Source organism: Anser cygnoides, chromosome 2, assembly GCF_040182565.1.
Source record: "Anser cygnoides isolate HZ-2024a breed goose chromosome 2, Taihu_goose_T2T_genome, whole genome shotgun sequence".
In the NCBI taxonomy this organism is placed as follows: domain Eukaryota; kingdom Metazoa; phylum Chordata; class Aves; order Anseriformes; family Anatidae; genus Anser; species Anser cygnoides.
This window is the reverse complement of record NC_089874.1, coordinates 47,675,156-47,690,942: the sequence shown is the minus strand read 5'-3', so window position 1 is coordinate 47,690,942 and position 15,787 is coordinate 47,675,156. Positions and strand designations below refer to the sequence as shown.

Here is a 15,787-nt window from a genome sequence, read left to right as displayed (position 1 = left end):
TAAAATTGCTGCCTAATCATTAAAAATTTGTCATAAATTTTTGTGACCAAGTATTGCAATTTTTTAGATTAGAAAATTGAAATATAGATAAATATAGGTGTTCTTCTAACAGCATATGTCAAAGTAATGACAGAAATTGGGTTAGTACCCAAAGCTGTAACTGAAAAAAATATTGCACATTAAAAACTATATTACAAAATGCTGAAAAACAGGGTCTAGCTATTTTGCTTCCTCAAATAAGGTTGTAGGATTTTGGAAGCAGAAATCGTATTTCTATTGCTCATGAACAGGATCTAAAAATACAAACCTCCTGAACTGAGCCGCCAGGCACTATCACATTACAAGCAATGTTTTATTGCTAAAAGCTGAAAGTAATAATCCATGCACTTTTCAAGATTCTCAGCATGACACACAAGTCCATCCTAATGAAAGAAGGGAAGAAGAAAAAGCAAATGCCTAGTGTCAGTCTCCCAAGTATTTGGTCTTTTGTAGAGCTCCTGTGTACTATAGCTTAAGAGGTAGAAGGACCTCAGGGCCATAAAGAAGGTAATGACAAATCTATGACTCTTTTTAATAAAACCGCAAACCAATATATTAAAAGATGCTTAAAGATACAAATTCAAGATAGAAGTCATTCAGCTTTGTGTATATTATCTGGAAACTCCCTTAGCTTACAAGACTTAAGCCTACCTTTTTTTTCTACCCTCTTCAGGAACAGGAATAAAACTAGTTATAAAATAGAAGCCAAAAGAATGAAAAGGAGAAATGCCATTCTTTGGTCACCCATACTAATATAAATCTTCATAGAATTAATGTAGCTAAGAAGTGGAAATCATCCCTCTCTGATACAGAGTCTTTATATTTTAGTTTCTTATCTTGAAATCTTGAAAACAAAAAAATCTGAAGTGATGTTTTTAAAATAAAGTGTGGAAAAAGAACTCAGAATCAAATATATTTGACAAACTATAGCAGTAGATTAAAAAAAAAAAAGTCTTTCATAGCTTTCATCTGGCTCTTAAGAGTCACCTTTGAATGAGTGAAAAACAACTGAGATTTTGATAAGTTTGCAGAGAAACCATCGGTCCTGGGTGTGGATACTGATGGTACCAGTTACTCCTTGTGCAAATCATACCTTCATGAATCAGCAGCATGAGTCCTCAAGATCAGGGTGTCTCTTACTCCAGATTCTCCTGTACCACACTTCAGGACATGAATGGTGAAAGCTAACAGACATGGGCTCTGCAAAAGGATTTTGTAACTTTGAATTATTTTTTTATTGTTGTCTTCTGTTTTGTTTTCTTTTTAATTTATTGTTATTATATCACCAGAAAGAATCTCAGAACTCTGAATTTTTTACTATACCAAAACTATGGCCATAATAAATATAGCAATACATTGTCACAGTTGCATTGTTTCTTTGCACAGTTAGACATAGTCTTTTTTTATCTCAGTCATATCCAGTTATAGCACTGAAAAATACACATTTATAACATTGCTCTCATATTTCAGTTACCTTTCTCTCAATTCCTTGTCTTTCTCCTAAGTGTAGACAAGTAGCTACTTCTGATGTTGACACTATTGCCAACATCAGTATGAATTAATGAGATATAAGTGTCTTTAACAAAATCTTTCTAACTCTTGACTTACAATATTATGGAGGTATTTGCAATTCATAGGAAGCAAATTTGAAAATACAGAAGAATACAACAAATAATTACCAAAGCAATTTCAGAGTTTCTTCTGTAGTGAAATAGTGGTCTGTATTCCCCTTGTGCAACCAACTAAAAAACTTAATTGCTTTTCATGATTTAGTTTGAATTGGCTTTGCAGCATTACCAAGAATATCAATTATAAAATTATGATCTTGTTGCAGTAAAGTGTGCTCGGTTGTAATGAAAAGTGTCCTTACCCTGCAGAATCTCCATGGATACATCAAACAGTTGAAAAGGAGGGAAGAACAATACAACAGTGAAACAATTAATAATTAATGTACTAGTATTTCAGCAATTTGGGGCTTTTCTGATGTATTGAGTTCTGTAGGTCAGCAAAGATGTGCTGCAGATATTCTTTGGATAATCTAGTGCTGTTTTGCAGTGCTCAGACGCCAAAAAAAAATTTAAAAAAATGTTGCCTATATGTCTTAAGCCAGATCATTAGAGCACTCTCAGATGAGCTTGATGTAACTGATTTTAATTGACAATGTTGTTTTAACCCATGGTAACTCCAACAAGTAATAGCAAAATGTTCCTGCTTTCTAGAGGTGTTTAATCTTTCTACATATATGAGAACATTTCACCTTATTTGTGCTGAAATACACATATATTCTGAAAAACTATTAGCTTTCCTTTAAAATAAATATGTTAAAATATCTTATACTTAAGGCAAGATTTTTTTTAATGTTTTGTAGTCCATTTTGGACATAGTACTGTTGATAGTGTTTGTGTGCTGCAGTTTTTGAGAAGTTGTACAGAGCAGCTTTTCACTGGGCCAGTCTCTCTTGGACAAAATTTATTTAGTTGTGTTTTGTGGATTTTGTTTGCTTTGAGAATGGCATGAAAAGTATTAATACCCATACTACCAACAAATGCAAATAAATTTAGGAAAAATTAAATGAATACAGTGATAAAATACAATGTAATGAACAATTTTCCGTAAGATAATATTAATGCTTTTGTGTTTATTCCCACCAAGGAATTTGTGACTACAATTACACGTTTATTTGAAAGTCCTTCAACTTTCATAAGAGCAAAAGCCTTTCTGGTCCTGTTACAAGTTTTAATTAATAACAGAGAGATGTTGCTACTCAGTTGTCAAGCAAGGTAAGGTGTTACTGGAACTTAAAATTAGAGATGCAATGCTTATTGTCAAAGTTGTACCTGAAATACTTTAAATGTTTAGTATTTTTGAGTGTATTAGGAATAAACTATTTTCTGTGCAATATGAATCCTTTTGTTTATAAGAATATCAAGAAAAAAGTTCTCTCTTTTGTCATCAGGTGATGATCGCTCACAAGGGAAAGCTACTTTGGCTTATAGGGAGAGCCTTTTAAAGGCACTTGTGATCCTTGATAGCAATAGCAAGGAGCAGATTTTGCTTTGGGTGGGGAAAATAAATGCTGCACCACTGAGGTGTTGCTGTGATGGGAATGCAAAATAAAATGGTCTGTCACATACCTTCCTCAGCTTGGGCTGGGGTATATTCTCTAGTCTCTTCAGTGTACACACATTAAAAGTACGATAATGTTTCTTGGCTCTTGGTGTTTTTGAAGTGATTTGTATAACATCCACTGAATTCTTGTGACTTTTACATGAAATATTTTATTTGTTCCAGTGTTTTAAAATGCTTTGCAAGAAATGAAAGCTCTTAAATTAAATTTGACTCACAATGGAATAGTTATTTGAATTTTTGGTACAACAGTATTTCCATATCAGATGAGAGGAAATGAGACTATTAGTATATAAATCATCACCATGTTTTTGGGGTGATTGGAAAAGTAAGATAGAAGAAATTTTCTTCGGCATTTATATCTTCTACTAGTCATTGTGAAGAAAAGCATAATGTAGTGTATTACAATTCAATAAAAAATGGGTCTAAAGTGGATTTGAAACTCAAGGCAAAAAAGGGTGAGATTTGTGGGTAGCTGTAAATCTATTTAGAGTAAATATAACTTCCTTATATCTTATAAATCTTTTTGAGAAGAATTAAGATGTATATTTGGAGCCAAAGGGATGGATTTGGGAGGAGTAGGTGAGTTATGCTATGAAACCATCATGAGAGGACTTATTCGAGGTGGCAGTCATTCATTCTGTACCCTTCCACTCACATACAAATCTATAGACTTCCCAATTTTTGTAGATTCTAGAGAATAAGTATTGATTACAAGTTTCACTGTTGTGCATCTTTTTGTACTTCTAGAAATGTTTTACCAGGTTGATTTGTGCTGGATAGTGTAGAATGTCTAATGACTTTTACGAGACTTTTTGAATGTTACACTTTTTCAATGACTGCTATTTATATGCTTGTTCGAACATATAGCTACTGAGCTATATATTTGGAGAAACATCTGACAGATGTCCTATACTGACAGTTACTATTTGTTTATTTATACCTAAGGTATATGTCAAGGAGAAGAACTGTAATACATTTTATTTACAATTTATCTTTTTTTTTTTTTTTAAATATGTATTTATAACACTTTCCACTGAGCAGCCTTTCTGCAGGGAATGTGTTGTGAGTTTGGGCTGTTATTTTGTGTTGTGAATTCTGTGCTGTGGTTTTGTGATGCTCCAGGCAGAGCAGATTAGGGACCAACATGTAACATGACCATTATGTAACATACTAGCTAAAACAACAGGTAAGCCTTATAGCAGCTTTACTGAACAGATAAACTGTTATTCTTAATTTGTTATGATTTCTTCATAACTTCTCTTCAGTGAACAGTTTATCTCTTGACAGGGTAGATCATCTAGATAAAAACCTTTCTCTTACATCCAGAACATAGGATGATTATAGTAGGATGAATAGGAAAAATGAGTCATTTTATGTGGAGACAGCTACTTTTGTAATATCCTGAACTCTGGAAGAATTCTTATTAAGCCCAGCTGAGATCATAGCTAGTCTTAAATTTATATGAACAGAAATTCAGCAGTGTATTTTAGATAAATGTCTCATTTTGTGAGATAAAATACTTCAAAATTAATACTAATAAATTCAAAATTTCTAGTACAGCAAGGAAAAATCAGTTGGATAATTATTGAAAATGTTTGATATACTCCAATTATTTTTATTAAGGTGTTTGATCTGAGAAATATGAAGAGCATGTAGTAAAATGCGCATAATTTCTACTTACTGGCTTGCCTTTAGCAGTTGCAGTTAATGCCTGCAATGTGATTTTTATTGCTTCAGATTATAAAATCCGATTATGATAAAGATAGAATCACAGAATCATTTAGGTTGGAAAAGACCTCTAAGATCATCAAGTCCAACCGTTACCCTAGCACTGCCAAATCTACCACTGAACCACGTCCCTCAGCACCACATCTGCATGTCTTTTAAATACCCACAGGGATGTGGACTCAAACACTTCCCTGGGCAGTCTGTTCCAATGCCTCACAACCCTTTTAGTGAAGAATTTTTTCCTAATATCCAACCTAAATTTACCCTGGTGCAATCTGAGGTCATTTCCTCTTGTCCTATTGCTTGTTGCTTGGGAGAAGAGACTGACACCCACCCTGACACCAACCTCCTTTGAGATGGTTGTAAAGAGTGATAAGGTCTACCCAAGACTCCTTTTCTCTAGGTTAAATAACCCCAGTTCCCTCAGCTACTCAATGTAATAATCAATATAAGGCAATTTTTCAGTGTGCATCAGCTGAAGGACATGATGCAGATAATAAAACAGTCAGTAATGACTGCCTGGAAGCAACACTGCATGGTCATTGGAAAAGCCTTTTATTTAGGTTAGTAATCAAAATTACACATTTGCATACATTTTGGTGATTTTTTTTTAAAACAAATTTTCTGAATCTTTTATAGTGTATTGTTAAATTATTAAATTAGCTGTGGTGGGAGTGGGTAATTTGAGAGCTTTACAACAGATATCACTGAGAAAGTTCCATTAGGACTTTCCAAAGTGCCCTGAGATCTTTGGATGAGAAGCATTTATACGTAATTTCAAATGTGAAATTCAAATGTGATTTTGAAGTGAAATTTTTTTCACACACCATTGATACAATTCACCTATTGTTCTTTTTTTTTCCCTTTTACGTCTTTCATGATAGTCTGTTAGATTATGAGTTACTATATACCTTTTGTTTTCCTGTGTTCCGTAGCCAGTGATAGAGCTAGAGAAGGTAGGAGACATTCTTGGCTGTAATAGTGCTTGATTGCTTAAAACGTGAAACTTGATTTCTTTTGCTAATTGCCCTGAATTTTCTACTCTCCTTGTTTTCTCCATGATTGGCAGATGCAGGCTTTCTACTAATGAGGAGGGAGCTTGGGGGATACATCATGAAGTTTTGTTGACACTTATAATTTCACCATTTGTTGAACTATTAATTTCTGAATAGTCTCACTGAACTGTTCTTTCTGGATCTCAGTGGTTCTAGAGAATTTCCTAGATGAACAGAGACTATGCTGGAAATCAAACTTTATTCCTTCAGAATTTATTAAATGTCTTTTTCTACTGGCTGCAGAGATGGACACATGTATCAAGATAGGGTGGTGTTTCTGACAGCCCTTCACAGCAAGAGCCTGAATGTGCACAGCAGGACACTTACAGGATATTAGCCTCATACAGTGTGGTGCCACCCAGATAGCTATCAGTGGCTAAAAGCCTGTAAATACTCCAGTGCAGCACCCTGTGCAAGCTAGTGATTCTCTGTGTGGTGACACTGCTGGAATGGGACAGCTTTGCTGCTGTGTGGTGCCCATGGTGCCTCCAGCTTTGGAACTGGCTTGAGTGTTTTGCTATGGCACAACAAACACCAGTTGTCTAGAACTAACAGCTCCAGAAGAAGGTCATTGGGTAAATTAAGATATTAAATTAAAAGAGTAACAGAAGTTCAGATGAGAGGGACCACAAGGAGAAAAAGTATGAAGAAAGGACGTAAATATGGTGCTGGTTAGCATGTTCAAATGTGGAGTGACAGAGACCATAAGAAATGTTAGGAAAGCAACATGCATGTGGCTTGATGTAAGTGAAAGGAGAAGAAAGAAAAATTGAGACCTGTATTGCAAACGTAGAGATAGAGACTGAAGATAATCTCTAGTACAGAAAAAATTTCCTTACTTTATCTTAAAAATAGTTACACTAAGTTTGAAGACAAAACCAGGCAGATAAGGAAAAAGAGTTGAAATCCTTATTTCTATATAAGTTAGGTACAAGGTAAACTGAAACATAAAGCATTCAATGCAGGACAAATTCAGTACCTGTGTTTTTAACCTATACATCAATTTTGGGGTGTCATTATATGACTGGAAAAGAATAACAAAGTACTTAAAAAATAAAAAATGTCGTGGGGAACAAAGTGTTCCAAGCACATAGCTGACTTCAGTAGTATGGAAGACTCTGGAACAAATACTGAAGGAAAAACTAGAGGGTGTGGGAGATAATCTTTTAGTAGAAATAATGGAAATAAACTGCTCTGTGCGTGTGGTTTATGTAATAGCTGTATGCCTAACCTTCAGATGGTTATACTTGATGATCAAGATTGCCTTTTTTTTTCTGTTTTCTTGTATTTTTCATGATGTATAATAAAAAAACATCTTTGACAGGCCATCATGAAAAAAGTAAAATATATTTGGAGGGAGAATATTATAATAATAATTTAAGGCATAGACAATGACAGAACAGTATTTTTTCTGTCTAATAGTAGTTCCCAGTCTACAGCTCGGTGACAATTTTGTCTGATCTTTTCTGTAGCTTTCTAGACAGCAGCCATTTGATTTCCTGCAAAATATTTCACTAATCAATCTTTGTGGGTGAAAATTAAGAGATTTCCCATTTTATTTTTAAAAATTTTCTATCTATGTTAAGTTCCTCCTCCTCCTTTCTCCCAGTTTTTATTGCAGAGAGTGATGCCATATGGTATAGGGTATCCCTTTGGTCAGTTGGGGTCAGCTGTCCTGGCTGTGTCCTTCTCACAGCTCCTTGTGCTCCCCCAGCCTCCTTGATGGTGGGGCAGTGTGAGAAACAGAGAAGGCCTCGATGCTGTATAAGCACTGCTCAGCAACAGTGAAAACCTGGGTGTGTTATCAACACATAAATCCTAAACATAGCACCACTATGATGAAGAAAATTAACTCCATCCCAGACAAAATCAATACAACCATTGTTGTGATGACAACCCAAGATGCCACAATGTTGCTGTTCTACTTTAAAAGCATGGTTATTTTAAAATAAGAACATTTTAGAAGTGCTGATATAATTGCTTTACTCATTTTTATTATAACTTATTAATGGACAAAAAGGAGGATCTTAACATTCCTTGTTTAAATGAGACAAGTCTGATAAGTAAAACTGCAATATAAAGTAACACTCTGTTTTTTTCTACTAAAAAAAATGTAGTAAAGGCATTAACAATTGCTAACAGATGCAGAGGGATTTTTTTCATGTTCAAATTCAGTCCAAAATAGACATGTGGAGTCTGTTCTTATGGGATGAACGTGCAGTTTATTGTAAGACCAAGATGGATATAGAAGCTGAAATTCACTTATACATGGTTAGCTACAACAGACCTTTGCAACTCTAGGTTGAAAGTAGCAACATAGATTCATTCATCTGAATTATAGGCCAACTTATTCTAGCTATGTAGCTATGTGCATTGTAAAACAGCGTAGCTTTTAACCAAAATCTTTCTCTGCCAACTGTCCCAACCTCCCATATATTTTTAGTTTTCACATCTTCTATATGCCCTCAGAGGAAAAGCTTTACCTGGAGACTTATTGCAATCTCAGCTCTCACATGACCTATTGACCTTTCATGGCTAAGTTTGGCCCAGAAAAATAGTCATTTTGGCTGAGAAAAAGAACAGAAAATGTTCATGCTCAGCCAAAATAGAAAAGGAAGGCAGGAGGGAAAAATTACACAAGTTGGTGATTTGAGGAAAAAATCCAGCAAGCTTTTATCAAACTAAAAAAAAAAAAAAAAAAAAAAGAAAGAGGGGAGAAGGGAAGATAGGGATTGAATTTTCTAACTAGCATGATATACCCAATGTTGCAACTCTATAAAATAAACGATATATGTGTATGAAACATCCTTTAAAAATCCTCATCCTTTCATAGTAGCAGAGATTGACTAAAAATGAATTGGCGGGGTAAATGGACTGTATAAGTCCTCAGAGAATGCAAGACTTACTATCGTTTCCTGGCAGGCTCTCAGTCTCTGAACATAGTGTTCTGAAGAACCTCTTGTAGGGAGAAGACTGCTAGTGAGAGACCTCCTGCTTCAAGTTCAGTCATCTGGCAGCAGCTCATCCTCCCAGCATATATACTTCCTCCCTACCCCCCCACCCTATTCAGATGCTGGTAGAATTGTAGCTGAACTTTATAGATACCTAAAGCTGATTTTTAAGGATGTGAGGGTAAATGTCACTCATGTAAGGGAATAAATTAATTTTAGAAAATAGTCCATAAAGAGACTTTGAGAGTTGCGAAGTCAATCCCTTTGATCCAGGTCAAAGTCTTTACGTTTAATCTATCCTTAAAAAATACTTTTTTAACCATTGGTGAAAATTGGTAGATATTCTATAACTTCTTTTTCCAGCTGATCTAATTGTTAGGTATTCCTAACACATAAAAATTCTTGTTGTTTTCTCATTGAAATTTCAGTTCTACAGGTTAAGTACAGAAAACACAAAAAGCAATTTAGTCTCTTTCATTTTCTGTATGTATGAAGACATCTTACCATTTCTCTGCTTAGTCTTCCGAATTTTAACTATATACTCTTTTTTCCTATTGGTCATTTTTATAAGTGAACAGTTCTTAAGTAGTAGATCTTAACTGTTATGATACATTAACAGTATTATACATAACAGTTAACTCTCTGCAGTTCTCCCCTTTTTAATTCACTCTTCGATGTTTTTGTCAAAAAACATTTTTATATGTGTACAAGCTCACTGATATCCATATCAATCAATATTGATTCAAATCAATATTTAAAGAATTTTATAAATCAGACTTGTCTTCCTAGACAGTGGTTTTATTACTCATCATATGCAGCTTAATTTTAGTAACACCTGCATGTTTTTTCATGTATTGTTGTGTGCAAAATTTTTACTCCGTTGAGTAAATCATCTCTATGATGGAAATACACATCTGCTAGCATAAAACAATGAGTTTGTGAGTCCTGCAGTTCTGTTCTATACACCTGAGGCAGGTTAAATAAGTTGATTATAATAAAGATAGGTAAGAAAAGGGATCATACTAAAATACATTCTTAAAACCAGAGCATGGATTTCACTCACCAGTGACTGATGGTTCTGTGTGCCAGACCTCCCGGGAGTTTGAATATGAAACAAAGATGTCAATATTAGGCCCCTAAAGGAAGGACTGGCCCTTCTATCTATTCAAATAAGTATTTTAAAATCTTGCCTGAAGCATTCTGTTACAGGTGTATTATTAAAGCTACCTCTTGTAAGTTAGCCAATGGCTAATAAATCAGTTACCATAGTTTACCATGAAAAACGTCATTCTGCAGAACAGCATAATTATACAGCACTTGTCAGTTAGAATGGAAGCACTGAGTTTGTCTTGAGAAATCTTGAACTTCAAATTTTCAGAGAAAAGTGTAAGGCTAGTTAGACTTTTATCTCTTTCTCTATGGCTGTTCTTAGTAGTGCTAACATTTGGATAGGCTGTAGTATGAATAATGTTGTATGGTGTTTCTTGATTGAAAGATTGATCACTTGTTACATTGACTTAAATTATTCTGCTTCTTGAAATTCTTGCATGTTGGAAAAGACTGTCTTTAGTTTTTGCTAATATTGCATATATTGGTCATATGTTTCAAAATAAAGTGGATTTTAAATTTAGTCTCTCCCTAATGGATTCTCTCCTTATGTCATATCTTCATTTAAACTAGTAAAGCTGCACTTACAGTAGCTTAAGGTTTGTTTTTCCTGTTGTGCCTTGGCACAGTCATTTGCATTATATTAAAATTTGATTTATTTGAAAGGGAAAATCCAAAATTTCGACAAAAATTGCAGAGTCAACACTAATATATTCTCTGATTGTAACCTCAGGTACTAGAAATGCCAGCTTTAGTAATATTTTTGAGATTACAGTATCATTATTTTGTTATGAGAGGTAATGTTTTGCACTTGTTTAAATGCAGACTTGTGATGTATATTGAAAGAGACAGCAGAAAGACCACACCAGGAAAAGAGCAGCAAAGTGGCAATGAATACCTGTCAAAATGCCTGGATCTTCTCATCTATCACATTGTGTGGGAGCTGCCAGGAATTCTAGGTAAATTGAGTTGGTTAACTGAATAAATCTTACCTTTGCTTACTCCCTTGAGAAGCACTTAAATATCTCCTTAAATATGCAAGTGGAAAGATTGTGTTTTCTGATCACATAAAGTTTGAATGTTATCAGCTTCACAAAGTTTCTTAGTCATGTCATGATCAGATATTTTGTATTGTAATCTTGAATGCCATATTCAACTCAGTTGGGGAAGAGGCCCAATTGTACAAGAAGTTTTGTCAATGTTCTAAAGATATTCCAAAGATTGGAAATCCTAAAAACAAACTTACCTTATAAAGCACAGAGGAAGGAGAGATATAACACATCATATCCATGAGTATGTGTTAATCATTTATGCTTAAATATGTATGCTGAGTGCTTGATTGAGGCAATTTTTCTGGAAAATTTCAGCTTAGATACTTGAATATTTATAGATAATCAGAAATTGATCTCTTCATACAGAAGAAAAGACGGAAAGATTTTCTCTGAGAGAGCATCAGTGCTACCTTGCCCCGTCCCTCATACTTAGGAATAAAAACATGACATTCCAGCAAAGGAGCTGTTGTGCCAAGGATATGCATTTGGCCAATTTTATGCATATCTGCTCAAATTTCACTAGTATTTGAGTCTCTGAAACAATAAAAAGCTACTTTGTATTGGTCATACATGTTCAAACAAATTTGCTTGGGTGTAGCAGATGAAGTCCTGTCAACGTTGAATATGCTCTAACTTGTCATAGTTGGAGCATATAGAACAGTGAAAAGTATGTGTGCAAATATGACAAAACCTGCAAATTGCAGGGCATAATTTTGACTCATTGGGCAACTAGAGAAGAAGCTGGAGTAGAAAGAACTTAACTTGAGAATCTGGAGGATCAGTGAAGAGAAGGTGATGAAACAAGATGAATATTCTGAGTGTTTAGACAGAAGTAATACAATCTTGAAAAAGTACTGAGGATCTGTTGGCAAGAGATGAACATCAGGTTGATATTGAATAAAAGAAATGTCACAAAAATGACCCCAGATGAGTAGGAGTGGTGAGACTGTCTTTCCTGGAGAAAGCTGTGCTGTATGATGTATGAGGAAAGATGAGTTTTCTATTTAAAAGAATTAATTTGGAAGGAAGGAAGGAAAGAGTGAAGGAGGGAGGAAAGAAAGTGAAGAGAAGGAGGAAGAAGAAAAAGAAGAAACGAAGTGGAGATGAGAAAGAAGGAATTGAGTGGAGGGAATGGGAGGAAGTAAAGAAGGAATGGAAAAGGGGTGGGGAAAAGGATGAAGAGAAAGAAAGGGGAAAGGAGGAAGACAGAAAGGAATGAAGGAGAAAATATGAGATTGGTGTGGCCAGTCTGAATAATTGGCATTAAAATGCTTATTAAAGCTGGTGGGTGAGATCTCCCACAGAACGGAGTAAGAAAACTAAATAGGAACACAAGGAAGGAAATGCTGAGAGTTTTCCAGAAAGAAATGGAGTAAATCAAGCCATGATTGTGTATGGCTTGTCATTAAATAATAATAATAAAAAATCAAAACTTTATTTTTCAATGAGATGATAGCTGGTTTATGTTCCATCTTTTACATTATTGCTAGAATATTGAAAATGAAATAATAGCACTGCAAAAGTCCATAGATCGAATGGTCATGCGGCTATTTTAAAAGAAACTTTACTTCCAATGAGAATGCAGTTTTTTGCCTTGTCGCAAACAGCTGATTCCGCCCCCCCCTCCTTTTTTTCCTAACTTTTCTGACTAATCAGGTTCATATATTGGGTATATTGTAGGATTTGGAAGTCTCAAACTATAAATGTTTTGAGGCAGAAATTCACCTTCTACTATCTATATACATATACTATATGTATACAATACATATATACAATTAATATATATTATTAATATAATATACAATATTATATATACAATTATATACAGTATACAATATACATATACAATTAATGCAGTAGGCCCTGTATACAGTTAATGCAGTAGGCCCTGATATTTTCTCAGAACTTGAAAGTGCTATAAATCAAAAATATTGTTACTATTAGTAACAATAGTTAGTTTTGGGCCCCTCGCTACAAGAAGGACATGGAGGTGCTTGAGAGAATCCAGAGAAGGGCAACGAAGCTGGTGAGGGGTCTGAAGAACAAGTCTTATGAGGAGCGGCTGAGGGAGCTGGGGTTGTTTAGCCTGGAGAAGAGGAGGCTCAGGGGAGACCTCATCGCTCTCTACAGGTACCTTAAAGGAGGCTGTAGAGAGGTGGGGGTTGGTCTGTTCTCCCACGTGCCTGGTGACAGGACCAGGGGGAATGGGCTAAAGTTGTGCCAGGGGAGGTTTAGGTTGGATGTTAGGAAGAACTTCTTTACTGAAAGGGTTGTTAGGCATTGGAATGGACTGCCCAGGGAGGTGGTCGAGTCACCGTCCCTGGAGGTCTTTAAAAGACGTTTAGATGTAGCCCTTAGTGATATGGTTTAGTGGAGGACTTGTTAGTGTTAGGGCTGAGGTTGGACTAGATGATCTTGGAGGTCTCTTCCAACCTAGACGATTCTGTGATTCTGTGATCATTATAAAAAAATAATGTTTCTTTGATATGGGTTCTGCTTTATTTATTTATTTATTTTTACACTTTGTTTTCCTTTTCAAGCTAGATTTGTGTTTTGATTGTTTTTATTGAGATTAAGTTTTCTGTCTGTATCAGTCAGAAGGCCTTTTCTTTTTATTGCTGTGAGTATGATGAAGGATTATGTTCTGCTTGAGGAGGTTAAAGTTATGAGCTTGTAGGAAAAATGACAAGAATTGTCAGGTGGAACAGTTAAAAACAGTTTAACTGTTGATTTAGAATTAGTCCTAGCTGGTTTTTAATATGCATTTATTTAAGCTCCTTACTGATCCCATCTTCTTCCACCAGATGTAGCTATAAACCAGATAGATTAACAAGTTGTAGAAATTGCCATTAAAGGTACATTTAAATAAATGAAATAAAATGATAATGTTGTGGATAAATTTTAAAGTTTTCGGTTGCTGTAGGTAAGAAAGTAATTTTATTCAGGTATGTTTAATATTTAACCTCTCTTTACAAGATAATTACAATTTGCTTAGATCACACTAAGAATTGAAACAACTGCATCTATTTATCAACAAATTGACGGAAGTGGTGATTATGTAAGACAAATATAGAGAAAGAGAGTCAAGGGTTCAATTGATTATTTGTTAATCACAGAGAGATCTTGTTGAGTTACAGTTTTGTTAATAATTCTAAACAAAAATTCTTTGAAAAGACAATATTTTGTTTTATGTATTTGGAGAGTTTTAGGCAACATTTTCATGAGCAGTATATTATAGAATGATTCAAATCTTTAAGGATAAGTATTTTTACAACCTATTTTAGTGCCTGGCTGTGTCATTCTGCTTATGTTGAAAACTGAACTCCATGGGAGCAGAGGAAAAGCATTGCTATTTTTCAACATGAGTAAACTCTGTGACTTATTTTTAAAGGAAGGGCCTGTTCTGGCATGAAAACTGTATAAAATACTGAATCATGTCCTTTATTTGTTTAATAGCTATGTGATTTCCCTTTTACAGTTTTGTGTAGCTCTCTCATTAGGGAAAACATATAGTACGTGTTTTTTAAAGACAGGATTTGGCTTATAATATTTCAGGCTAAAAGGACTAGATTTTCTTTCTTTACATATGACTTTTCTCTTGCTTCTTCTGTTCTTTATTCCATGCAGAAGTGGTCACGGATTTCTGAGACAATAACGTAACACAAATTCGGCATAATGTTCCTTGGTTTTTATATCTCTCTTCTGAAGTTTGAATTACAATTCTCACTACTGAAATTAGAATTTTGTTCCCTGATTGTTGTGTCTGAGGTTTGTTATGGACTAAGTTCTCTCATTGACCTGCTGCTACCTCTTTCTATGAGATCATGAGAGCGTTCTTTAGATAACTTATGTCATTGTTAAAGTTGTGTGTATGTGTGCTCAGCTGATGGAAGGCTTTTGAGGAAGTGGGGAACATTGCTTGTTTCTTTCTTCTGGTGGTACTATTGCTACAGGAGAAATACACTCCTTGAGTATTATGTCACCAAATTATGGTGAAGCTCTTGAGCTCTAGTGATAGGACAAGGAGTAATAGTTTTAACTAAAAGAGGGAAGATTTATTCTTTACTCTGCAGGTGGTAAGGCACTGGAATAGGCTGCCTTATGAGAAGCTGTGGATGCCCCCTCCCTGGAGGTGTTCAAGGCCAGGCTGGATGGGGCTTTGGGCAGCCTGGTCTGGTGGGAGGTGTCCCTGTCCATGGCAGGGGGGTTGGAACTGGTTGATCTTTAAGGTCCCTTCCAACTCAAACCATTCTGTGATTCTATGATTCTATATCTCTGTAGCTGGAGCAGGAAAATGACCTGTCTGAAAACTAAATAGGTAATAAAAGTGTTGGATCAGCCTTTATTTTTATGATCATTCACTCACATGACCACTACTTTCATCAGGAGGGAGATGATGGGATTGCAGTGAGGATACTGGAACAGAGATGCTTTATATGTCATTTTGTGCTATTTAGCAAACTAGTTATGTTAGATCTGTCTGAAATGTTGTTTTCTGTAGGTGACATTCTCAATGCCTTAACTAATGTCTCTGGACGCAAACACCCATCAACGCTTCAGGCCAAACAGCTGAAGATGTGCCTTCCCATGATGCCTGTAGTGCTTCATCTTGTGACATCCCAGGTACATTTTTTTCAAAAATTTTTAAACAAAGTACAAACTCCTGCAGTTTCCCAAAATCTAACTTCCGCTGCTTAAAAGATCAAATAGATCTTTTCATAATGTA

General features: G+C 35.1%; 1 protein-coding gene across 10 annotated transcripts in view; it reads left to right on the top strand.

Annotated features, from left to right (window-relative positions):
• The window catches only part of ULK4 (unc-51 like kinase 4), a 246,606-nt gene that overhangs the window by 65,332 nt on the left and 165,487 nt on the right, over positions 1–15,787 (top strand). For all 10 annotated transcript variants that reach the window (XR_010829259.1, XM_066992021.1, XM_066992022.1 and 7 more), the window contains exons 22-24: positions 2,692–2,819; positions 10,835–10,968; positions 15,563–15,684. Coding sequence is in view for 9 of the 10 variants with exons in the window: in XM_066992021.1 (XP_066848122.1) it covers positions 2,692–2,819; positions 10,835–10,968; positions 15,563–15,684 (384 nt within the window). In the remaining variant the exon portion in view is untranslated. The remainder of the gene's footprint in view (positions 1–2,691; positions 2,820–10,834; positions 10,969–15,562; positions 15,685–15,787) is intronic.